Raw genomic sequence first — 26,341 nt, 5'->3', positions numbered from 1 at the left:
GTTTTCCTGACAGATACTTCCTTCAAGCAGAGAGGCAGCGGGTCTAACCAGGGCTTTTCTTCTTTTCTTGCACCCTCTACAGCGTGTCTCGCCTGTTCTCGGATGCTCGACGGCTTCTTTTATATAGCCAGAAAGACACCAGCATGAAGGACATGCACCAAGTTCTGAGGACATTACAGCAGTTAGAGAGTTCCAGTTCAAGTAAGCAAAAGCCTTCTGTGCACTGGCTCATAATTGGAAATCGACCTACACGGGGGTGAGAGGGCAGCCCAGGTGGCCTGGCCCTTGCTCTTCAGTGCTTTCCTAGGGAGCTTTCCTCCTCAGTGGCTGGGCTGTCTGGCCTCTCAGCTTCTCTGCAGGAGGTATTTGAGAAGAAACTAGGAAGACAATGAATGTGCTGGCCTCCTCTGGGGAGACAAAACAGAAATCACCAGAGAGGAATGGTACAGGCCTGGCATTAGGGCAGTTGTGGGGTACAGGTTGCTGCCAACTCCCAATTTTTTTTTTTTTTTTTTTTTTTGGAGTTGCCCGTATGGTTGCAGCGAATGGACAGATTTATAGACGAGGGATGCTTATGTGCACGTAAGAGCTATTAAAGTTGCAACTTGATATGGATAGGTGGAAGGTAAGCCTTTATTTCTAAAAGGGAAATGCAGTTCATCTTCCACCTAGTCATTTGATTTCGTGTTGTTGGGCACTTGACTTTTGATCTTTTAAAAGTGAAGTCTTCATCTCTGATCTGGTTAAGTGCCCAGGGAGCTCCTTGCTGGCCACTGAGGAAGTGTCCAAGGAGCAGGCATGGGCTGCAGAAGTCATGGAACAGCCTGCCAGGCAGTGGCCAGCCAGGGGGACAGTCTCCTGGGCGTGGGCAGTCACGGTGTGCCTGGTTTGTAGAGAATTTAAAAGCAGTAGTGAAGCTGACTAAAAAGGGGTCTGCTTTTTGTCATCACCATGTACTGGTGATTCTAAACAATGTCAGTCATAAATTACTCTCCATCTTGGGCCAACTGCTGCTCTGCTTTAACCAGGAAAGTACTTTTTACTCAGTTTGGTGTTTTAGGAGGGATGGGGAAGGTCAGCTTCTGCTGAAAAGCCTCACGGTTTGGGACCCACTTGGCAAAAGAACAAGTGGTACAAAGTGCTAAACTTTCCACCAGACTTAGAGCCTTTTCTTGGGAAGACAGAACTGTGCTTTCCGTGGGCAAGAGAAGAGGCATTGGGCAGCATGGTGCCTGATAGGCTGGGGAGTCGTGTGTGGGTGGCAGGGAGCAGTTGTCACTTCCACTCAGAGAGAGGCCTGGCTGTGCTTGGTCTCCTGGGTTAGTTGCAATGAGCTTCTGGCTGAACCTCTCTGGGCTGCATGGCCTGGCCCTCTGGGTGCTCTTTCCTTGCCCTATAGGCCCCTGACCTTGCACACACACCTCTGTCCCAGCATAGGACCCAGAGGTTGAAGCCACCAATCAAAGTGTCTGTCCTTTCTGATCCGCAGGAGGGCCCCTGCCTGGCAGACCAGAGACAGAGCTGGGGTTATTTTTCCTACTGTGGAGACTCAGTGTGTCCCATAGAAAAGAGTGCTAGGGTATATTACTTTGTAGCTTTGTGACTTTGTGAATAAGTATTTTTTTTTTTTTTTTAAGTTTTACTTATTTATTTGACAGAGAGATCACAAGCAGGCAGAGAGAGAGGAGGAAGCAGGCAGAGAGAGAGGAGAAGGCAGGCTCCCCTAGAGAGCAGAGAGCCCGATGCAGGGCTTGATCCCAGGACTCTGAGATCACGACCTGAGCCGAAGGCAGCGGCTTAACCCACTGAGCCACCCAGGCGCCCCGTGAATAAGTCTTTAGACCCCTTGAGGCTACTCTTCTCATCTGTAGAGTGGGGACAATAGGAAAACCTATCTCATAGGATTATTGTGAGGAATAGATGAGATAACACATGTAACTGCTTCAAAACAGCACTGGACACAGAGGAAGCACTTAGGGAATACGAGCTGTGATTATTTTGCAGTGGTGACTTCTTGGCCAAAACAGTTAACCTCTCTGAGCCTTAATTTCATCAGCTGTAAGATAAGAAAAACTTGCGATGTAGATTGTCAGACCTGGCACAGTGTCTGACACATAGTAGATGTCCAATCAGTGGGAGCCACTATTATTCTTAGGTGTCAGTGAGGCATTCCTGAGCACCTGGCCTTGCCCTTCTGCCTCTCAACATCATGGCTAGGGAAACCGACTAACGGACAGAGCTGTTTCAGATCTTAGTGGGGAGTTCCTTCCACACAGATCCATTTTTCCTCTTTGAGCAACTGGAGACATGAGTTAGGGTGGAGAAGGCAAGACAAACCTGTGTCCAAAAAACTTTCTCGGCAAAGCTCTGAAGAGAGGATCTCCTCTGATTTTGATTATATTATATCAATGCTTATTACTTACTTCTGCCTTCATGCAGTCCATTCCCATCTCTGCCCTGCAGCTCCTTCCTAAATTGCTCCCACCTTTCTTTGCGGGTCTTGCATCACTAAGCCAGGCCTCAGGTTGGAGGGAACTAACACAGAAATGTTGCTTCTTCCTAGGTGAAATCAGTAACTTTTTGCCAAATTTCAATAACACACTAGATTTCAGGGAGAAGCCAAGGCTGGGTTATGTCAGTATAGATCCTAACCTAGAGACCTGTGTTTTTCTGCACCAATGGCCCTACTCGCAGTATGATAATGGGCTTAGCCCTCTTAAACGTCACTGTTAGGATTGGAAGTATCCTTGGTCTCCAGTCTTGCCCTCATCAACCTTCTCTACCACACACCCTCTCCCTATGATGGGACCTACCTCTCACATAGCAGCTCATTTTGGGTAATAATAGCTCCAGTTAGCAGAACATATTCACTACCCTGCTATACCTTCCAGTCGATGAGGTTAATTCGATTTCCCTTGAAATATTTAAAGACCACTCTTGTGGTTTTTTCCCCCCTTTCTTCCTGAAGTCTTTAACTTTTCTAGGATAGATATCCTCCACTCTTCTTCTGGAATATATTTTCCTCCCTGATTTCTGCCTTTGTTCTGGCTGTGTTTCAGTGTGTTTATGTCCTTGAAGTTTATCAGAAATTACAGTGGTTTTCCAGCATGGAGTAGAAGGGGATTTTTGCTTCCCTGTTCTGAGCACTCTACTTCTATTAATGCAATCTAAGATTGCATTGGACTTTTTGGCATTCACGTCACACTGTTGACTCCTATTCCTCAAGCAGTCAACCAATATTGCAGTCTTTTAAATACACAGTATTGCAAGTTACTTGTTCTCCATTTCTTAATCACGCTGTTGGCCCTTTAAACCAAAAGGGAAAACATCTCTTTCCTTTCTGTTTTGCATTTTTAAATTCCCTGTGTTGTTTTGTCCTTCCTACACAAGCCATTTTAGATTCTGATTTTGCCATGTGTACATTTGCTGCTGCTTATTGTTTCCTGTCATGTAGGAATTTGATAACTAGCTCTTTTTGTTCTCATCCAGGTCATTAATAACTGGACTAAGGCGGGAGGTTTGGATCAGTCCACTGGAGACTGATAACCCCTTTGGACTACTCCTACTCAGGCTCTTACAGATTCACCAACCTATGGTGTCATCAGTGCTGAGCCCCTGCCTTGTGATCTAGTTGGAGGACTTGTTATTTCCTGCAAGTTGGATTCATTGGACTATCCGTAGATAATGTGTGGATATGGAGGTCTGGACTCAGTGATACTGTCTTCTAATGGTTTCCTGGACTTGAGCATCATTTTATTTCTATTTATTGGATGAGAACTTAGAGGTCTTTTAGTTCATTTGCAGATAAATGGGTTGACTCAATCAATCATTCAGCCAATATTTATTGAACCTAATATGTGCCACCCAGTGTTCTAGGTGCTGGGACACAGAGGTGTTCAAAACAAAATGTATCCAGTTCATTTGGAACTTCCATTCTAGAAAATAACCTGATCTAGAAGGGGGAGTGACTTTTCCAATTTGCACAGCCATGAGAATGTTATTCTAGGAACGGAGCACAGGTAAATGTCTGCTGCTCCACGAAATTCTCTTTCTGCAGTGCTATCTTCTGCTGTTCTAGTAATCTTTTACCTGAGAAGGTCTCTAGTTTTAAGAATTAAATCACAGACGAATCTAATTATTCTTGAAACCATCCTGATGAGAAACTCATATAAGAAGCCTCACAGAGGGGCCTTTACCCGATTTTCTCATCACTGGAACTTTTTTGACATTCTGTTACTTTCTTCCTAAACCTATAACTACACAGGTTGAGCAGAGGTTAAATTAATGTTTGGGAATCCATGTGAGGAGCATTCATTCTTCGTAAGTCCCCATCGTGACTGTAACACAGTGAAAATGTAAAAACTGCACAAATTCTTGGACCTGTAGAAAAAGTGACAGGTGTAGATTCTGTCTCTGAGATGCAGACTGGCAAGGAAGAGTGTTTCTCTGAGTGTGTTTGATGTCATATCTGAGATTATTTCAAGAAGTATACAGATGACAGCTTTTAATTTTAACCCCTATCAAATTGCAACTTCATGGGTATTATTGCTTAGGAGGATGTTAAATGGAAAAAGTTAATTTAAAGAATACATTGTTTTCTGTGCATATGGTAAAACTTGTGAGAGCAGTTTGTAAATAATGGAGAATTGGAAAATGCTGGTATAAGAGAAAGAATTTGGGGCTTTGTGTGAAGATTCATTTTGGGAACAAATTCAGGCTCTTACCCTCATTATCTATGAACCTTGAGCATGTTTAGATTATCTCTGACCCTCAGGATACCTAGAAAATAGAGATTACCTAAGGGTCATTGAACATGAGATCAGATGACATCTGTGGATGGCTAATAGTGGGGCACAGCACAACTGACACATGATAAATCTGAGTTGTCTCATCTCTCTTCTGTTCCTGGTGGACTGTTTGGTTTTATCAATTTGTTCAACCTCTCTGGGCCTTGGCTTTCCTTGCCTTGAAATTGGAACTTTGGCAAAACAACCTGAAAATGTTTCTTCCTGGAAACTTGGTCAGTTCTTGCAAGGGGTGGGGGGGATCAGCTGGGACTAGCCAGTGACGTGAGCTATGCCCTAGACTGTAGTTCTCGAAGGTAGGATGGGGCCTTATTCATGGCTCTATCCCAAGCATTAGCATAGTAGCCAGTATGTGGTAAGCAATCAGGGGATCTTTGTGGAGTAAAAGTGAGAAAAAATACCTGCCCTTTCTCCTTCACAGAGTATTTTAAGGATCAAGTGAAGTGCTTGGAAAGGTGTAAAATCCCAGCATGTGTAATTTTCTAGTTAATTCCCTTGTGTGAACCCAAGTCAATCAGGCTAAATAATAATGGCAAAGGTTCTTCAAATAGTCTCAGCTTGCTTTTTTCCACAAGGTTCACCCCAGAACATTCTAGGACATGCTGCTGTGAGCCTGGAGGCTGGAAGTGGATTTACTGAGAAGCTAAGGAAGGTTCACCCTCCTCAGCCCCTTCAAAGGCCCTGGGAGAGATCTTAGCTATCAGAAAGTGTCTCAGTAGGATTTTTAAAAAATACTCTTTTTCATAGAGAGAGCCTCTCAAATTGTGTCAGGCTCGGGCCTCACAGACCTGCATCTGCTCTTGCCAGAGGCCTTGTGGAGACAGGAAGAAGTGCCATCTTTTTTAGCCTCCCTCCTGGCCCTTCTCCTCAGGCTCTGTCACCACCCCAGCCCTCCTGCATCTCTTTGGTGAATCCGGGAGACTCAGATGGGGTGACTAGCTGACTGACCAGAGCCAAGGCCTCCCCCGTGGGGCTGGTGGCACTCAGATCAGGACTGGGCTGGAGAAGATGTCCTTATGCTTTCCGCTCTGTCTTTTCTACTTATTTCCTTTTCAGCTATTTAAATGCATTGGTTAGTGCTACATACCACCAGGCTCTTCCTACTTCCTCCTCAATAATTCTGCTCATATATCCACTTTACTCCAGTGTCTCATTCATTCCTCAAATCCTGGAATTTCCACTACGCACACTCCTTCATCTGTAAATGGCCCCATGGCCCAGCCCAGGCTGATCTTGAGTTTATACCAAGCACCATCAGCGCTTCCTGCTTGGCTGGAAGCTGGGAAGTGTACATCCTGGGGCCGAGTCTTGGCTTCCTGGGTAGGCCATCCTCACATCCCTGTAAGAAGTTCCCAGCTCCTCCACTGTCCACTGCTTTAGCCCATGGCTGCTCCCTCAGCCTCACCATGGCTTATCTGCTCCAGGACAATTCCTGTGCTTGTGGAGGTGCCGTGGAAGTTCTCTTTTTCAGCTCTGACCGGCTCAGTGGAGAAGATTACGGGTGACGGGGGAAGGTTCTATGGTGTGGCTGGATGCCAGATCCCCAGCCTCCCCTGTGTAAGAGACTCAGCAACTTCCATCCTTAGCCAAGACCTTAGCTCTCCAGGGGTCAGGCCCTGTCCCAAATTACAGCCACCCTAATGATTTCTAACAGAAGCTGGGTAGGTGTTCTGTGGGACTTCAGAAGATCATCTCCTGGACCCACTGAATCAGGCCAGTACGGGTAGGTGGGACAGTTGAGAGACGGCTTTCAAGCTGTATACACAGGGCTGGCAAGTCACACAGTTGTGTGGATGCCGTGTATACTGCCGTCCATGTGAATGACACTTCCCCTGAGAATTACGCTCCCTGGAGTTGGGTATTGCCTGACCTATGTGGCTTTTTGCTGTGGCCTGGAGGACCTATCTCAGCACCTCCCAATGAGGACTAAGGTGACAACTGGCCCCCCACTGCGCCTGGCCCAGGGACTTCTGAAATGCCTTCTGTCTGGGATGTAGACCCCAATGAAGCTTACGAGAACTTTTCTAGGAAAGAACAAGGAAGAGCTTTGGCCATTTTGTCACCGGGGTGGAGATGTCACTTTGGAAGTCATGCCACATCATGGAGATTGAGAGTTGGAAAGTGGCAGGCATGGAGGGGAGGTCTAGGGCAGGGCTGTGTGCCCCCCAACATCTTGAGCTGGGCCTTGAGTTTCTCTGTCTCGTCAGCTAGATTTTATATGTCAATGCCATAGGTGCCATTTTCTGTATGTCCACGGGGCAAATCTGGTTTTTTGGGCCTTTCTGATGTGGCTCTGTAAGATTTCCATGAAATAAGTCCTCGGGTTATGCTGGATTTTACTTAGGGAAATGGGGCCTAACTTTCTGAGTGTTGGATTTACTGATAATACTATGCTCTCACCCTGTGAACCTTTGATTCTGCTCTGATCTTTGAAGTCAGTCAAACCTGATCCCCCGAGGGCAGGGCAGGCTTTCGTGACATGGCAAAGTAGTTGGCTGTAGCAGGGAGTTGAGCGAAGAGGATATAAAACCGTTATCTTGTAAACATCCACTGGGTAGTATAATTTAGTGCTAAGTGAGCACTTGGCAGCTGGCAGCCTTGGTTCAAATCCTAGCTTTTCTGTTTATCAGCTGTGTGACCCTGGATAATTCCATAACATCTCTGTCTCAATTTCCTCAAAATGGAGATACCAGTGAGCTAATACGGGTAAAGCATTTAGTGCTGTGCTTGGCACGTAAGAGGCATCAGGCTTGTACTTTCGTTCACCACATGGAACTATCATCATGGGAGGTAGGGGAGTTTGTTCCTTTTTTTTTTTTTTTTTAAAGATTTTATTTATTTATTTCACAGACAGAGATCACAAGTAGGCAGAGAGGCAGGCAGAGAGAGAGAAGGAAGCAGACTCCCTGCAGAGCAGAGAGCCTGATGCAGGGCTGGATCCCAGGACCCTGAGATCACGACCTGAGCCAAAGGCAGAGGCTTTAGCCCACTGAGCCACCCAGGTGCCCCGAGTTTGTTCCTTTTTATGTGCAAGAAGGAGCTGAAGTTCAGAGAAGTGAAGTAACTTGCCTAAAGCAGCATAGCTGGCAAAGGGAGGAAGAGGGCTGGAACTTCAGTCTTTTATACTTTGCTGTTATTACATCCTAAAGAGAACAGCCCTGGGGTAGCCAGAAACTTCCAAAGTCACAGGATAACAGGGTATGGATGGCTGGCATCAGCAAGGAGACAAGAGGGCTTCTGGGAGAAATACCAGACTTTCTCCACTTCCCAGCTTCACTGGGGAACAGGCATGGGTGGAAGGTTCCCCAAGACCCATCTAGAAAGAACATCCTGTGACTCACAGCCATTTCTCCTTCCCTGCCCGAACCCCTTCTTTCCATCTGGACAGCCACCGAAGTTGAGGCTGCAGCCCCACACTTTGTTTTCTGCCCTTGTGGGCCCTCTGTGAGTCACCTTTTGGGGAGATCTGATGACATATGTGTCAACATTATATCATCAGACTGGAAATTTCTTGAAATCTTTGCATGATTGCAATTCACATTCTGTATGCACTTGTTGAAAGCTCTAATCTAGGGCCTGGGGTTTCATATTTTGGAATCTTTCCGACCTACTGTGAGGAAGTTTTCCCAGACCTGTCATGGCCAGGCTGTGTCCTGGAGCCTAAGCTGCTGGTTTCCATCCAGGGTGGGGGTCTGGCCCCGGCTAGGCTGTAACCAGGTAGATGCAGTGATGCACTACTATGTTGAAATATTACTTGAACTAAACTGAATCAAAGGTCAACTTTACCCAGACAAGAATAGAAAATACAATTACACTCTATTACAGGACAGCACGTACCCTGCAACAGCAGATTGCCTTTAAAAAGTTGGATTGTTAACATCAAGAATGGTATTTCATGTGTCTTGCTTTTCCAGTACAAGATTTATTTACCCTGTGGGTGGGAAAGAGCAGTTTGGGAGTCCAGTGTGCTTCTAGCTGAAAGCCTCCCATTTCCTGCCCTCTCATCACTGTTGTGTTGAGGCACAAAAGACAATCTTGGAGTGACACTTCGTCCAACAGATGAAGTTGCAGCAAATAATGATACTATTTTACATTTTAATACATTGTTACATTGAAGGCATAATTAGCAGGTTGGTATTATCTCCATTTTATTGATGAGGAAACTGAGGCTCAAAAGGGACTTGTCTGTTGCCTAAGGTCACAGAGTAAAGCCTTGACCCTAAGGCTTAGCATCTTTCCCCCACACCGTGCTGCCATGTTGCCTTATTCCAATACCAGGAAGCATGGGTGACATCATCCATTTTTTGATGCCAAAAATGTGATGAAGTGATTTTAAAGAGTAAAGCGATTCATTGAATTCCCCATAAAGTAGAAAGAGCCAAAGCTTTTTACCCAGAGCTGATTGAATTCAAATTTACCACTTGCTTGCTCTCTGACCTTGAGCAGGGTATTAACGCCTCTGGGTCTTTTTCCACATTTGAAAAATGGGATGACACTTCTCGTAAGCTTGTTTTAGGCATTCTAGAAAAAGAATACATATAACAAGTCTGATGCTCTGTAAATGCTAATCACCTTCCTCTGCCCACAAATCACAACTTTGTCCCTATCTTGATACATTTTATTTGTTTTGGAAGTAAGGGAAAGCTAAGTTATTTATACATTATATATATTAACAGTTATTCCTTAGTTCAGCCCTGGAAAGAATCCCCTCTCAGCCCTTACTTCATCGTAAACTCATCTTCCTTTCCTCTCCCGTGTTCCCTAGACCTCTCGTGGTCCTAGGGCTAGTTACAATCCCAAGCCGCGTGGTGTTTGGAGTGTCTGGTTGCATTTACCAGCTCATCAGTGAGCACTGATGCCCCAAACTCTCTTCTTTCCAGCTCTTTTTCTCTCATCTCTTTCTCTTTGATTCAGTCTTTCCTGTTCTTGGACTTTGTGCTTTTCATACTTTTGGCCTCTTTCCTTCTCTTTGTTCTTTGCCTTTTCCAGGCATCTTCTCCCACCTTCACACCTCCCTGACCTTCACTAAGCATTCTCCATGCACAGTACTTTCAGCTCTTTGCTTACGTTGTCTAATGCTGTCTCTTCGTCTCTACCTCTCTCTCTCTTCAAGCCCAGAATTCACGTGGGCCGACGTGATGTCTGTTATCTTTCATCTCATATTATCTTCATTTTCTGCTGGGCTTCTAAAGCCAGCCCAGCTGCCTGTTACCCTCACTGCATCAGGAGTGCTCCTGGCCAGTGTGAACCCATCACCCTTTCCCCTTGGGGCTACTGTCTGCACTTGTTCTTTGGGGACCTGGTTGCTGTTCGGGTTCTTACCAGCTGACTTTAGTCCTCATTCCAGCGTCTACCAACAGTCTGCCTTGCCCACTTCTCAGTAAGACATGGGTCTGCTACTGCCTCAGTAGATGTCTCTCTCCACTCCCTGATTTTAATGTCTGACTGTGGAGTTGCAGACAGGGCTGGAGACTCACAGGTCTGCCCCCCTGATCCTTTCTCCATCTCCTCTTGGCAAGGACAGGGATCATGTCTTCACAGAGCATCTCATTATTCCAGCCTTTAAGGAGCACTGAGAAATATTGCTCCTTTAAACCACAGTACTAGTATTTTGGGTTTAGTAGCCATTCCATAGTTTGTTGAATTAATACAAGCTAATCCTATGTGTAAAATACTTTAAGGAATATGTGTTTTGTAGGATTAGAGTACTTCTGTTGGTCTCAGGAGAAGACTCCAGCTTCCCTGGCACTTGCCGCGGAGGGTTCAGGGAGCATAACCCTGAATATTCTGGTTTCTCTTGAGACCCCTTCACATAATTGTCATCTGTGACTTTGTCGACATTTGTTTTGAACTTGTTTAAAATAATCTGGGCTCCTAGTAAAGGTAAACCTCCATTTCTAGGAAAATGGGAGGCTCAGAGAGCTTAGTGATCTCTCCAAGGCTACATGACTGGAAAATTCTGGAACTGTGGTTTGAACCAGGTTAACTGGACTCCAGAACCTGAGACTGTTTGGTTATGCCTAGGTCCCCTCAGCAAGCCCTCACTGAAGTGAAGAAATCTGCTGTGTTGGGAACCCCACACCCCAAAGCAGAGAGGTTCTGAGGCTGTATACACCCCAAGCTCCTGGCCCCCTCTCACCTGTCCTAAGGAGTCACCTAGGGAGCAGCTCACTTTACTGCCCAGAGCCCCCATATTCCCAGAGAAGCCCCAATCTTCCCAGAGAGGAGGGTCCAGCCATCTCAAGGAAGCTGGGGGTAGCTATCCTTGTAGAATAAAGTAGAGCCCAACATCAGGAAAAAAAGAAAAACCCTAACAACAAAAAATACCTGAGTGTGTTTGTTACTAGCCCTTGTGTAGCAGAGAAATGTTTTAAGGTTTTGTTTGCACGGCCGTACAAGCTTATGCTGAGTAAAGCCACGAGTTAGAATCCGTCCTGGTCCCCTCCAGGCCATTGCCCAATTGACAGGGTTAGGGCTGGGAGACCCTCCTGGGATCCTTTTAAGAAAAGTATCTGGGCCTTGGATGCCGATGTGCTTACTTTCTATGTCTTTTTTTCCCTTCTGCCCCCTCCACCCACTTCTCAAGCTGCTGATTGCTGTGGTTCTTTTTCATGTTGAACAAAAGAGACTACAGGGATCTTGAAACTTGAGCTGGGGACTGGAGGGCACTGACCGAGAGTAACCCCAGCCGGCTCCGCGGAGGGCTTCCCTCCTCCGCCTTCCTGCTGGCCCTCCCTCCTCCTCTCGGGCCCTCCCCCTCCTTCCCCGTCCTCTGCTGGGCGGGAGAGGAGCAGAAGCCATGCTAAGTGGCTGAGAAAGCATCTTGCTGGGTGCGGGGCCTCTCCCCTGGCCGCAGTGGAAGTGTTTCCTTAGCTTGGTCAGTGAGGCCTGGCCCAGAGGATTGGCAAGAAACTGAGGAATCTGCCCTGTTCTTGCTCAGCCCACAAACACACGGTTCACTTGTTTTGTTCTTTAGACACCAAGATCCTGAATTGTTTTTTTTTTTTCTTTTTCTTCTTTCCTTTGCCCTACCTTCCTGCATGCAAGGCAAAGCTCCTGGGGAATAGAGAGGCCACGGTTTGCTCCTCCAGGTGGGACCAAGGAGGCTGAGTTGCAAGGGTGGGGTATTTTGGTCCATATTGGAGAGATTGCATCAGGAAAGCTCTTTTGGCCTTTTGATAGATAGTGACTCTGAGTCTTCTCTGTGGGCAGCGGGGACTCATGTTGAATTTACCAGTCCAGCTCCGTGATGACCGTGCTCTGTGACAAGCATCTACACCCTCTCAGTTTCCGGTGTAAACTCTTGAGGGTCATCAGCTCTTTCCCTCTGAAAAGAGTGCTTTCCCATTCTTGATCTTGGTTTTCACAACAGCTTGTCAATGGTGTTGGCTCCATTTCACATCAGAGGACACTGAGGCCCAGAGAGATAAAGGAAAGGGGAAAAGCAAGGTTCATGGCTCCACGCTTAGGAAAGAGCAAAGCCAGGACTTGAATTTGGATCTTCTGGTGCCTCCTCTGGGCCGGACACTACTGTACTTTGAAATGACAAAGTCCTGGTCCTCGAGACTTAAAAAAAAAAAAATTATTTGTTTATTTATTTATCTGAGAGAGAGAGAGAGAGAGAGAGAGAGAGAGAGAATGAGCAGGGGAGCAGAGGGAGAGAGAGAATCTCAAGCAGACTTCACGCTGAGCACGGAGCCCTACACTGGGCTAGATCTCATGACCCCTGAGATCATGATCTGAGCCGGAACCAAGAGTCAGATGCTTAACCATCTCAGACACCCATGTGCCCCTCTTCTGGCAAAAAGCTGTGTGCGTAGACGAGGGTAGCTCCATCTGCGTGCTGTTTGAGGGAAGCAGAGGAGGCTATTAGAGCACAAAGGATAGCCTCCTAACCCAGCTTGAGGGTGGGAAAGTCCGGGAGGCTTCCTGGAGGAGATGACTCATGGACCAAGTCATTAAAAAAAGGGGGTGGGTGGGTAGGAATTAGCTAGGCCAAAGGGGGAAGAAGGGCTGTTTTAGACATTTGACTTTCTCCATATTCTTGGCTTCTCCACTCATTTTCCTGCCAGCTATATAATAGAGAAAATGGAGACCAGAGGTACAAAGCCACCCCACTCTGGCCCCCACTATACTCCATTGTCTTCCCTCGCCCATTTTAGTCCCCAAATCTTAGGTTTTGAGGAATCTTCTGTATGTTTATCTGCTTGTTGATTTATTTATTCGTTGAAGAACATTTATGGGCACCTAGTATGAATATAGCACTACAACTACAGGGTGTCCTGGCTCTGCCATGCTGAGGGATCGCCCCAGCCACAACCTCAAGAGATTTTTGGCCCCTTGTCCTTTTCCAGAATTTGGCTTCAGCCAATTCCCCCCTCCCTCCAAGCACTTACAGACAAGCCTCATCTTGGTCACTTGCATGACCGGTCTTCCTCATTCCTCCTCCTCCTTTACTGACGTGTTTTTTCCTCTCACTTATCAGTCTTGAAAGTTCCCCAAGGGCAAGAACTGTGTTCTTAAGCCTTCTCATTACACTTCACTTTGGTACATTGGTAAAGTTTAGTGAAAGAAACCCTTCTCAATAATCAAAAAATTATCACCATTTTTTGAGCATGTACCATGAGCCAGTTTTTCACTATTCATGCTTTACCGACGATGATCTCCAATCTTCCCATCTTGGGAAGGTGGTGATACTGTTATCCTTACCTCTTAGGTGAGAAAAGTTGGTCTCAGGAAGGCAAAATGCATTTCTCAAAGCCACAGTCAGTAAATGGCAGAGTCTAGCATCAAAGTTAGGTTTTCCTGGCCCCACAGCCCTGATCTTTGTACCACTCCAGTGTTTCTCAAACTCAGCTACAGTCACCTGGGAAGTTGTATAAAATTCTGATACCTGGGTGTCGGCTCTGAAGGTTCTCATTTGATGTTGGGGACTGTAGCCTGGGCATTGGAGTTGTAACACTACCTATTCGAGTGTAACAAGAGCCAAGGTTGAGAAGCAGTGCATTGCCCCACATTGCCTTTCTCTGTCCATGCTGGCTGTAGCTGTTGGCGGTGGTATGTGAATCTAGGTCCATGTGTGTGGTACGCACGTGACCAGAATGTGCTCCTTGGTAGCCAGGGATCTTTGGCCTGCCCTGCTGCTCCCCCACCCAGTGATCTCATCACTCTGTGCACATGCACTGCCAAGGGTTGTTGACTATTAGGTCAGCCTCTTGGTTCTTCTGTCTCACCCGGGGGTGTCACTGATAGGCGGTTTGAGTTTGATCACACCCAGCTGTTCTCATCCTCAGAGCCTGTTGACCTAGTGAAGAGTCTTATAAACACACCGAGTCTACTTGCTGGTCTCAAGAGTTGCTCATGACCTCGACCCACTGCAAGTGCAGGCTGGGTCGTCCTCCCACACTTCAGCAATCCTACCGTGGAGCGAGGAGGCTGTAATGAAGTTCCCGAGCACAGTGTGCACGTTCGGCTCCAGCTTTTCACACTCTGGAGGAATTTGTGGTCCCCGTGGCTGAGGAGGGCCAACTCATGTGTGTATTCTGTTCTGTCCGGGGCTCAGAGATGTCTTTATTTCACCCCTTATTTTACAGAGCAAGGCAGTGGAGACACAGCTTGGGTGAAATGTCCTGGCGAATAAATGGATACAGATCCCAGCTCTACTGACTCCCATTGTGTTGTTTTCCCCATTGTTCCACAATGGTCAGTGTCTGGCTTTTCATGCCGGGCTTCACTTGAAGCCACCAGGTTTCCTACCTTCCTTCTTGAAAGCTATGATTGGGGTGAACACCTGGCTGTTACTTTGTGTCCCTGGGAATATAACATAGGGATCCTGTTTACTCCTGGGTTGTAGCCTGGGAATTGTCCTGATATCTCTGGGCCCTTCTTGGTCCTACTCGACTGAAAGAAAATCTGTTACTGCTGAGATACTTCTCGAGTCTTCCCAGCCCTGATCTCACCTCCTGGTATTTATGATCTAGCCATCATTTTTTGTAATGACCAGTAATTCTTTGCCAGGCTTTGATCTGGGCACAGGGATACAAAGATAAAACACATATCCTGGGGGCAGCTGGCTGGCTCAGTCCATAGAGCATGTGGCTCTTGATCTTGGGATTGTGAGTTCAAGCCCCATGTTGGTTCAAGCCCCATGTTGTTTGCTTAAAAACAAACAAACCAACCCACATACACATATTCCGTATCTCAGAGGCATAGTCTAGTGGAGATAATATGGAAATTTAAAAAAAAACATTCCTTAAGGTGTGGTCCCCAGACTCCCTGGATTAGGAGTATAAGGAATGCTTATTAAAATGTAGACTCTTTTTTTTGGGTACTTTTTAAAAAATTTAATTTTAGTTTTTCAGTGTTCCAAGATTCATTGTTTATGCCCCATACCCAGTGCTCCATGTAATACGTGCCCTCCTGAATACCCACCACCAGGCTCACCCAGCCCCTCCACCACCTTCCTTCCAAAACCCTCAGTTTGTTTCTCAGAGTCCACAGTCTGTCATGCTTCATCTCCCCCTCTGATTTCCCCCAATTCACTTTTCCTTTCCTTCTCATAATGTCCCTCCCCCACTCCCGATCCACTATTTCAGAGTCTCTAGGAATTGGGCCCAAGAAACAGCATTTTAGTATGCCCCCTAAGTGAATCTTAGGTGCCTTGAGGTTTGGCGACTGTAGGAGTGAGTGCTGCAGTTAGAGTATAGTGTCCTATGTGATGGCCACCACCAGGCTGGTGTTCATGAGCAGGAGGACATCTTCTGAGGAGGGACACTAACTGGGCAAGGAACAGCTTCTTGAAGGTGTCGTGAGGAATACCAGGTGTTAATATGTCAGGTGTAACCAGACAGTCATTTCTTTATAGGTGTGAATCATGCTTAACTTACCCTTTCTATAGCTCTAAATTATTCAAGTTTGCTTGAGAACATTCCTGGATCTGGCAGCAAAGATGAGAGTCTGGTTGGGCATTTGTGCCCTCCTTCTGCTTTATCTATGCACGTGACCCCCCTTCACCCCCAGGATTAATTCCTGTCCTCTTTAAGCCTCATACTGTAGCCCCATTTCAGATCAACCTTCTATTTTGCTTCAGTTAAATGATTGGGTTTGTAAGGTTTGCCCCCTAGAGGTCTGTTAGTGCCTCGGTCTGTGGGCTGCCGTTTGCAAATGAGCATTGCCTAGTCACAAGGAAAGGGTGAACTGGTTTTCTCTTTATTGAAAGAAGTTGGGTTATTAAGAGAGTGGGGGCAGAAGGAGAAGTGGACAGTCAAATGAAATAGAGCAGGGAAAATGGTAGCATTTCAGAGTGAGGGGACTCCCACCTAACATCTGGTCAGAAACCTCTCATTTTGGAGAAGCTGAGGTTCAGAAAGAGGATATGAAATGCCCAAATGACACCACCAGTCACAGACTCCAACTCTGGGGACTAAAATTCTGGATTTCTGGCCCGTGCTCTTTCTGCTTCACTACACTGGGATGTACCTGGAGGGTTTATTTTTAAAGAGATTCTTTATGAAACCCTGCAGCCATCGAGTCATTTAGTTGGGTTGATTTTTAAATATATGCTTGTGTTTTCTTAAAATCTAGCAGACCTGGGCTTTGGAACTTTGTATCATGTGTTCCATGGTTGAAATTAAAATGAGATCACATCTGTGAGAGTGCTTTGATATGCGTAACACTCTCCTCCAATGGTTCTCAAAGTGTGGGTCCCAGATGCATCATTTGCATCACCTGGGAGCTCCTTGGAAATGTGATTCTCTGGCCTCATCCCAGGCTGGCTGATTCAGAAACTCTGGGGGTGGAGGCAGAAAATCTGTTTTAACAAGCCTTTAGATGATTCTGTTGTCCACTCAAGTTTGAGAACCACTGTTCTGCATCAAGAGGAAGATCAGCCTCCCTGGGCTTGTGGGTCTAAGGCTTTAAGTAGCTCCGGTGTTTAGCTGAGGTGGCATTTGGGAGACAGGAGTAGTAGTGTTAAGTTCACAAATCTCAGATGGGATGGGTGAGATCACTTAAAAGGTTTGGCTTTTGGGGCGCCTGGGTGGCTCAGTGGGTTAAAGCCTCTGCCTTTGGCTCAGGTCATGATCTCAGGGTCCTGGGATCGAGCCCCACATCAGGCTCTCTGCTCAGCGGGGAGCCTGCTTCCCTTCCTCTCCCTCTGCCTGCCTCTCTGCCTACTTGTGATCTGTCTGTCAAATAAATAAATAAAATCTTTAAAAAAAAAAAGTTTGGCTTTTTCCTTGAAAAGAAGGAAAGGCTGTGTGAGCGTTCACACTGTTTGAGTCTAGGAGCACACTCGGAGTTTGGTTCTTTTAATCTACAGAAAACATACTTTTCATCTCTCCTGTAGGGCAAAGCTCCCTGAATGTCATTTTTCTGTATGTTTCAGCCAGAAGCCTGTGGTTATCAACTGGTTTAAAACGAGACCGTCAATATTAAGATGTTTTCTCCAATTGCCTCATTGTCCTGACTTTTTTTTTTTAACTTATTAAATGAAAATAAAATACGTTTCTCGACAGGCTTGAAGCTTCAGGATTTCCTGGTGGACAACGAAACCTTCTCTGGATTCCTGACTTACAACCTTTCTCTGCCAAGGCCTACCGTGGACAAAATACAGGTGGCCAATGTCAGTCTCCACAAGGTAAGCTGCGATGTTCAGCTTCCTCAGTGGGGCTGATGGAAGTTATATTGTTTAAGAGTGTCTGGAAAGAAATGAATAAGTCCCTGTTTTGGTTATGGTGCTGAAGGAGGTTATTAGCTCAAGTTCAGCTTACCCATTTTTACTTCTCTGCTCGGGGTGGCATTGCCAAACCATTCAGAGAGTGGAATGTGCAACCTGGGGTCGCGGACCAGCTGGTTGAAATAAACTGATTTTCTGCCTGTCAACTGGCATTTGTTGATACCTTCCCCCTAGAAAAGGGGGGAAGTGAATTTAAGTTAAGATGAATCAGCATTTTTAAAAAATTTTCACAATTCTCAGACCATAACCAGAGTTGAGGATTATTGAACAGAGCAGCTGTCTATAAAACCTAAGACAGGAGATTTTAAAAACTTAATGCTTCCTTTAAGGATGGATAAGAAAATTATATAAGGAGAAAAAAAATGTTTTTCCCTTAATTTGTAAAACCAGGAAGTAATATTGGTGTTTATATAGAATTTTAATTGTAGATTCTTAGAAAACTTCCTTTGGCATAATTAAATATCATAGAGCTCCTGTGCAGTGAGTAACAGACCCAGATTGTATGGTTATCGATTTTCTGAGAAGCTTCCCAAGTTTATCCTTTGGCAGAAAAGGGCCCTGCTTCTTTACCCTGTCTCACATCTACACACTAGCTTATCTTTACAGTAAGCAGAAGTAGTGGAAATGTTTATGCCTGAAAATAAGATCTTTGCTTTACATGATGTAGAATTTTTAAAATTAGAAAAATGTGCTTACTGCTTTGCCCTTATGAAACTAGGAAAATATGCCTTGTATTTACCAGTTGTATGGTTGGGAGATGGGCCAAAGACAGCAGGCTTATGAAAACAGTTGCATTTAGCACAATTTCCATTTCTCCCTGCCAATTTTGTGATCTGCCACATCAGATCAGTTTAAAATGAGGGCATCCTAAGTGTGGAGGTTGTCCTCGCGTGGTTTTAGGGTCTCTCTGTAGTCCACGCTCTCAGACCCAGATACCGAAGGTAGGCTAACAGCAAGGACTACTTGGGGAAAGGAGTAACACTGAAGGGCACTTGTATGTCTGGTAGTAGGTGAAAACTTCATGCAAACTGTGGCAGGCCCAATGCTCTGCAGTGTTAGAAAGCTACACAGTCCTGGAGCGGCTTTGGTCCATCACTCACACTAGGTTGTACTGCAAGGAGGTCAAGCCACACTAATTTAAACTAACAGGGGGAGGTAATTTTGGAGTAATGCAGAATCTGCATCATCCGTTAATTCCACAGGTATTTACTATTGATAATGTTTCAGTATTATGGACTTAATGTGAGCAAGAAAAGCAAGCCCCTCTTACTGAATTTGCTGTCTCATGGGCAGGAAGGACCATGTATGAAGAGGTGCCGTCTGTTAGGCCCAGGAAAGCTAATTAAGTAGAAAAAATATGGCCAAGGAGAGGCTCTCTAGGGGGTCTGGTATAATGAATGCGTAAGAATGATTTACAGTTGGCCTTTAATGAGGCCTTTTCATGAGAGGCTTGGCTTTCTCATACTCTGCTCTGGGGCAGATAAAATGAAGAGTTCCAAATTCTAAAATTGCTTCAACATAGTTTTCTGCATCTGTGAAATATCTATCCCTGTAAGTAAATAGTATGAATGCTTTTTTGTCCCCATAATTCAGCCCAACCCCCGTTTAACATATCACAAGTTCCAAAATAATGAGAATGTTTTTCTCTAATAAAATAATTAAAATGGTTTCAGGAGTTTAGACTTGCAATTCCTATTTCCTGAATCATGTGTCCCATTCTTTTGAGAAAAAGAGTTGGACTCAGGATTTCCCTTCATAAGGACAAGAGTGTGGGAGATGATGAGTCAAATACAACATTCAGATTTTAGGTTTCCTGTCAAATTGTGCCGTGACACATTCCAAAGGTCCGTAAAGAGATCTGATGCATTGCACTATTGTGACAGTGTCCATTCTTCAAAGCTATATTGACCCTGCCTCCCTTCTTTGTAACCCAGTTTTGCTTATCTTTCTTTGCATAAAATGCTTCCAGGTATTTTTGCAAGGCTACCAGTTACATCTGACCGATCTGTGCAGTGGATCAGAATTGGAGGAGGTGATTCAGCTTGGTGAACAAGAACTTTCCGAGCTTTGCAGCTTGCCAAGGGAGAAACTAGATGCAGCAGAGCAAGTGCTTCGTTCCAACATGGACATCCTGAAGCCCATCCTGGTGAGTAGGCCTGCCTCGTGGAGAAGCTTCAAACACTCGTGCTTTTGGAATGTGAACATTTTCCCTAGATAACGTAACTTTGTTTTTTTTGTAGAAATATAGGGCTGGCTGGGAGTTTGAGAGGTAATTTAGCTCCGTGGTATCCTGTTCTTTTAAACCTCTGGGACTTTTCCCAAAGGGTCAAAGGGGAAAGAGTGAGTTGGGTTTGCCTTTGCGTCTAAGCATAAGGTCGTTTGTGACTGTTTCAGAGAAGACCTGTTTTTTTTTCTTTAATATTTAAATATTTAATTTTTTTTAATATTAAATTTTTAAATTTAAGGTTGTGTATAGTGCCAGAATGGGTATATTTCTTTGGATTTTCTGGGAGCTCTAGTTGACATACCTCTCCAACAACAGCATTTAGCATTTGGTGTTCTGGTCTCCTTCTTACCAGATAGCAGTCTGATTTGTCAGTAGGTTCTCTTAAAACCAGGGAAAGACCCTGGTTGTGTCTTTCCACAGAAGAAGGATGTGCCTGGAAAGAGACGTTTCTCATTATAATAAAAAGAAATCAGAAACCTTTGGGACTTTGTGGAGCATGATTTCTTTCTAGAGAGATCCATTATCCCAGGTAAATTAAGAATGTCTAGTTTTTGGATGCTGTGGCTGGATCATACCCTAGAAAGCGATGTTGGAAACGTCTCCTGCCATTTATACACTAGTGACCATCAAGAAGTTCTTGTATCCTACTTGACTCTATGATGGTGCAGCTTCTGCCTGAGATGAAGGTAGTAGAACTCTGTGAGTTCTTGGGATTTTCTGTGGCAGGGTTGATGGTGAACCAGTCAGTATAAAGAGTTTAGGCCTAGTGCCCAAGATTGTTTTTGTTTTATTCCAGAAGTAGCATTTTCTGTTTCAGTTAAAAAAAAAAAATACTGAGTTGCTTTGTTCAGTGGTCTGTGATTCTATTGGTTAATGTTTCTCTGGTATAATTTCAAATAAGGTCTATATTTCTGAATGGGGATAAGGTTTGCAGTTCCAGAAGACTGGTCCAGGTGGCTACCTGAGCTCACTGATGTAGACATATGCAGCCTGTTAGCACTTTTTGGGTTGTATGAAATAGAGGACCAAAGGTTATTAGAAATGGTAGACCATTTCCTTGTACAGTTTTAGTTATTTTTGCTTTATTTCTCTGTAAGACAGAAATGTTCATCCTTTCGGCCAGAATGATGCAAATTTTGGAAGTAGGGGTGGTTTTAGAAGACATAATAATTTATATTGGTGCCCATTCATTGTTTCATTTCTGTTTAATTAATAACCACTTACTGTGTGCACAACCCAGAAAATCCCTTCACTCATATAATGTATGGATTGCACTCCAAGTAGAGTGACAGTGTTGCCTTCATGATCTGGTGGTCAGCAGCTTAGGTTTCAGCCTGATGATCACTCCTCCCTGGTTGGGAGGGTTAGCATGACACTGTATATGGAAATGCACCATCAAAACTGTCAGCTACATCGCAGCCTATCTTGTTGTGGTTACGCCTTGTAGATCAGTTGGTTCACAACTGGGTATGAAGGTGGCTACCATATGCTTTTTGCACATTTCTTGGGCACAGAGAGCATCTCCGGTTCTGCTCCTGTCTATCTGCTGTTGCTGAGATCTCTCTCTCCATAAAGTCAGAAAATGAGGCTCTTGAATTAGAACGTAGTGAGTGGTCAAAATTGTTCTGTGTAAAGGTGGTTTTTAAAGGATACCTTTGGGGTGAAATGACTTCCAAACATTTTGAAATGTGACTTTTATTTATCGAGTTAAATGGGGCCTTAATTGGAGCACTGGGATTGATATTTGATTTACAGTAAACAGCCTGTTACTCCTGCCACTTGGTTGACATTTCAACATTTTCGATTTTAGATGAATGTGACATGTGACATTGTTGGCAATGGGCAGTTAATCACACTGAGAAACATACAAGAGCCGCAACCAGATGGTTGGTGCAGAGTCGTGGGGAGAGAAACTGGGGTGTCAGTGTGTGTTTCTGTCCTAGAAGTGGATTTTCAGTGAAGACATGTTTTGAAATATTTCTCTTTCTCTCACTCAGTCTCTCTCTCTCTCTCTTTTTTTTTGGTTAGCATGGGTGTTTTTCTGTTTTTCAGCCAAGTGTATTCTCTTTCTCCTGTGCTGCCTCTGTCTCCTGCTGACCTCTGGACGACAGTGTTTTGACAATTTGGGGGGAAGTGTGGCAGAGGGGAAGGGCTATGGGCTTGGGGTCAGCCGTGTCTGGGTTCAAACATTGTGTCAGCAGTTTTACCAGCTGTGTGACCTTAGATAACTTGAGTGTGAGTGAGCCTCAGTTTCTTTTTCTTTTACATACAGATTATACACTTTATCCTTTGTCATTATTGGTCATGCATATGAAGAGCATGACAAGGGGACTGGCATATGTTAGGTGTTCAATAAATAGAAGTTAGTCATCAACAGAAATATTCATGCTGAAAGCAATTGCTGGCCAGATAGAAATTTTCTTCTGTGTTAGGACTCAGTCATGCCAGCAAAGTAGTCCTGAAGAATATTTCAGTGAAAAATTCTATTCTTTTTTTTTTTTATTAACATACAATATATTATTTGCCCCAGGGGTACAGGTCTGTGAGTCATCAGGCTTACACATTTCACAGCACTTACCATAGCATATACCCTCCCCAATGTGGAAAATTTTATCCTTTGCCTAGATGTTGTCAAGGCTGCTTACCCTTTGGATTCTTGTTTATGTGTGCACCTCAATTATTTATACCTTGCATGAAAATTAATACTGGATGTTAGAATGTTACTGCATCCTTAAAGTTCTCTGGGATTAATAGTGATTTCCATTAGGCATTCTCCTTTTAATTTAAAAATGTATTCCTTTATTGAACTATGTTAAATTCATTATGTGTCAGGTATGTTCTGGGAGCTGAACTCAACTGAGATCCTCACAAGGATGGCTTCTGAGGAGTACAAGGATAGGTCAATATATGAAATATTATCTCCAGGTTAAATGCATTTGTGAAGGGAGACTTAACGTTCATAGTACTTGTACTGTTGACTTAACAGCCTCTAGGAGGGGATCATGGCTATTAACAGAGACTTCTTTTGCCTCACTGCTCAGCAAGGTGGATTTGGCTGTTAGTTGGTTGGGGCAGGTGAACTTTCCTTTGCTTTCCTTGCACGTCCTTCTTGAAGCAACGCCTACCTTTCCCAGACAGAGGAGACATCTTTATGGGGAGACCTCTCTCTGCTGTCCTCCAGTTACCTCCAATCTGTTTTGGACTGCGAGAATGAGCCATAACAGGGGACTAGCAAATTCTGGCCAGAGGGATTTGTTGGCTTCTCTTGTCAAGGTCCTTGCTCATAGTGTTGGTTTCTTATTATTGCTGTAACAAATAACCATACACTTAGCAGCTTAGAATAACATGAATTTATTATTTCATAATCATGTAGGCCAGAAGTCTGGGGCACAGTGTGTGGTTCCCTTGGGTCTACTCCTTAGAGTGTCAAGAGACTGAAACCAGAGGCTTTATAGCACTGTATTCCTTTTTAGAGGCTCTGAGGATACATCTGCTTCTGAGCTTATTCAGGTTGTTAGCTGAATTTAGTTTCTTGCAGTTGTACGACTGGTGTCCCTGTTTCCTACCTGGACGTCAACTAGAGGCTGGTCTTTGCTCCTAGAGGCTGCCAGCATTTCTTCTCATGATTTTCATGTGGATTCTCTCCAGCCACGCTGGGTCAAGACTCTCTCATGCTTTAAGTTTTTCTCTTTTCCTTCTGCCATATCTCTCTGCTTCTAGCCAGAGGAAGTCTTCTGCCTTTATGGGCTCACGTGATTAGATTGGATTCATCTAGGTAATCTAGGATCATCTCCCTATTTGAAAATCTACACATTTAATGATATCTATAAAGTACATTTTACCATGTGATATAACATACTCAGGTGCCAGGGACTGGGACCTGGACTGCTTTGGGGAGGTCACTCATCCTGCCACTAAGGTCTTTTACTGAAAGGTATATTTCATTATGTCTTTGAAATGTTTCCTCAGTGCTCTTGGCTTTTTATTAGTCCCTTTTCAGCTCTGTACATTTTCTTGGCCATATTCTGGGAGTGACTCCAACACATAATAAACATTACCCACTAGGTTTTTTTTTTTTTTTTTTTTTTTTAAGATTTTATTTATGTATTTGACAGAGAGAGATCACAAGTAGGCAGAGGCAGGGAGGGAGAGAGGGGGAAGCAGGCTTCCTGATGAGCAGGGAGCCCAGTTTGGAGCTTGATCTTAGGACCCTGAGATCATGACCTGGTCTGAAGGCAGACCCTTAACCATCTGAACCACCCAGGTGCTCCCCCGCCCCCACTAGAGTTTTTAATGCGCAAACCGAAGGCAGCAGTGACTTTGGGAATAGAACGTCTCTGAACAAGACATGAGACGTTCACCAACAAAGGAAGATTTACTGTAGATCTGCTTTGTACCAGGTCCTGTTCTAAGGCACCAGAGCTTCAGCCCTAATCAGGGCAGACAAATGTACATGGATTTTTCATTCTACTGGGCACTGGGAACCAACTTTCAGGCTTTGATTGGGAATTTGAGGAATTCTTCACAGGTGCTGGGTCTGTAGACTGAGGGCTGTCCTTCCATCCCAGTTTCCCTGATGAGCCCTCTGCAGCTCCCTGACACCAATCTTTGCCGGCATGGGACACTGGAAGGCTGGAAAGAGCGTGGGGTTAGCTAAGCTTGGGTTCTCGTCTTAGCTCACCATTGTCGCAGTGATGTAAAAATGATGTCTGATCCCTGAGGTGGGGCAAACGGTGTCTGATTCTTGTGTTAGGAAGGACAGGCATATGGACTTACCTTCATTTTAGTAACAATTTGGGGACTGCACAACCATGTGGTTAGATTGCCTTGACCTCTCCGGATACCTTTACCCTAAAAGGGAAAGTTCAGTTTCTGTGGAACAAAGCGCTCCCTTCACATGTCTTCTGGTGCATGCAGCATATTCTTGCAAAGGCAGAACTCAGTTCACGGGACAAAGGAAGTAAAGTGAGTGGTGCCCTGAGGTCCCCAGAAGAACAGTGATCTCACAGCTGGGCTCTGTGTAGATTGAAGGAACAGACAGAGAAGGACGAAACAAAGTCATTATTGTCTTGCAAGCTCTTTGTTTAGCATCTTCTTGATCCTTAGACAAAGGCTTAGAACACAGAGGGGCATAGTTCATTCATTTTGGGGGCTACATACTTCAGCTTATCCCATGCAGTCCTTAAAGCATTTGTGTGAATTTTTTGCAGGAGAAAGTAGTTGCTTTTCTCCTCCTGCATAAAATTCATACATTTGTGATAAGTATTAGATTTTGTTTGGTGTTGTTTGGTTGTACTGCCCATCTGTTCACAGCATATGCTTTCATCTAGCAGTCCACTGCAATCCTTCATTTGGTAAATGACACACCTCAGAGATTTACTCTTAAGCCTCTGTGTTTAGGAGCACCCGAGTGGCTCAGTTGATTAAGTGTCTCCCTTTGGCTCAAGTCATGGTCTCGGGGTCCTGGGATGAAGCCCTGCGTCAGGCTCCCTGATCTGTGGGGAGTCTTCTTCTCCCTCTCGCTCTGCAGCTCCCCCAGCTTATACTCTCTCATTCTCTCTCTGTCAAACAAATAAATAAAAAATCTTAACTGTTTACTTAATTCCTATAGGAAAAAGGGAGCACACAACTGGAGATAAATGGGTGAATCAAACAGTGTTAATAGGACTTACTCTATCTGTGTAGACATTTCTGCCTCAGACTATTTCTTCCTTGAAAAGTGCTGCTGTTTCTGAAATTAAGGTTTGGGTTTGATTTTGGTCCTGAATTATGTGGTAATAGATGTATTAAACTGTGTTTAGAAACAGCAAAAAAATTGGGGCACTTGGGTGGCACCATGGGTTAAGCCTCTGACTCTTGGTTTAGGTCATGATCTCAATGTCTTGAGATTGAGCCCTGTATTGGGTTCCACACTCAGCTCGGAGTCTGCTCAGGGTTCTTGCTCCCTCTCCCTCTGCCCCTGCCCCCCACGCACTCCATCTCTCTCTTCCTCTTTCTCAAATGAGTCAATAAATCTTTTTTTAAAAAAAGAAATAGCAAAAAATTATTTTAATTGCATTAAACACATCAAATTTAAAAGTTAATATTTAAGTTTTTGAGTTGTTTTTAAAAGATTAGTACCTCTCTCAGTTCCCTACTTTGGTAAGAAATATTAAAATGTACCTCAAATGAAAACTTCCTTGTCATATGAATCATTGGAAAGAGGTAGACATCTTCTGGATGGCAGTAGTCTTTGTACCTGGTATCTGGCTTACTTTTTTTCAGGTTGAGCTAATACATAAAATCTTGGCCCTGAGTTGGATTTTCTGAATATGGGCAAAAGTAGAGGTTTTTAGCCTTCTTTGAGAGCAAGGGAAGTTTGAAATGTTCTCATGAACACCTTGTAACATGTATTCACAGGGGAAAAATAATATTGTGCATTATAGTGAAAATCCTATTCAAATACATATGCACCCACATTATTTAGTAGTAGGGTCCCTGAAAAACTTGGATGGAAATAAGATTTTTGTAAATTGAAAGGAGTTTTCAATTACATTTAATTTCGTAGGTGTTCTGTCTTCTATTTCCATTTGG

General features: G+C 44.5%; 1 protein-coding gene across 1 annotated transcript in view; it reads left to right on the top strand.

Moving 5' to 3' along the window:
* The window catches only part of LOC111145612 (ATP binding cassette subfamily A member 1), a 126,092-nt gene that overhangs the window by 34,602 nt on the left and 65,149 nt on the right, over positions 1 to 26,341 (top strand). The window contains exons 5-7 of the mRNA XM_022500621.1: positions 83 to 201; positions 17,321 to 17,442; positions 19,511 to 19,687. Of these exons, the coding sequence (XP_022356329.1) occupies positions 83 to 201; positions 17,321 to 17,442; positions 19,511 to 19,687 (418 nt within the window). The remainder of the gene's footprint in view (positions 1 to 82; positions 202 to 17,320; positions 17,443 to 19,510; positions 19,688 to 26,341) is intronic.

The sequence above is a fragment of the Enhydra lutris genome, unplaced genomic scaffold (genome assembly GCF_002288905.1).
Source record: "Enhydra lutris kenyoni isolate GAN:26980312 unplaced genomic scaffold, ASM228890v2 scaffoldscaffold13, whole genome shotgun sequence".
Classification (NCBI taxonomy): Eukaryota; Metazoa; Chordata; class Mammalia; order Carnivora; family Mustelidae; genus Enhydra; species Enhydra lutris.
This window is presented reverse-complemented; position numbering and strand designations above follow the sequence as displayed.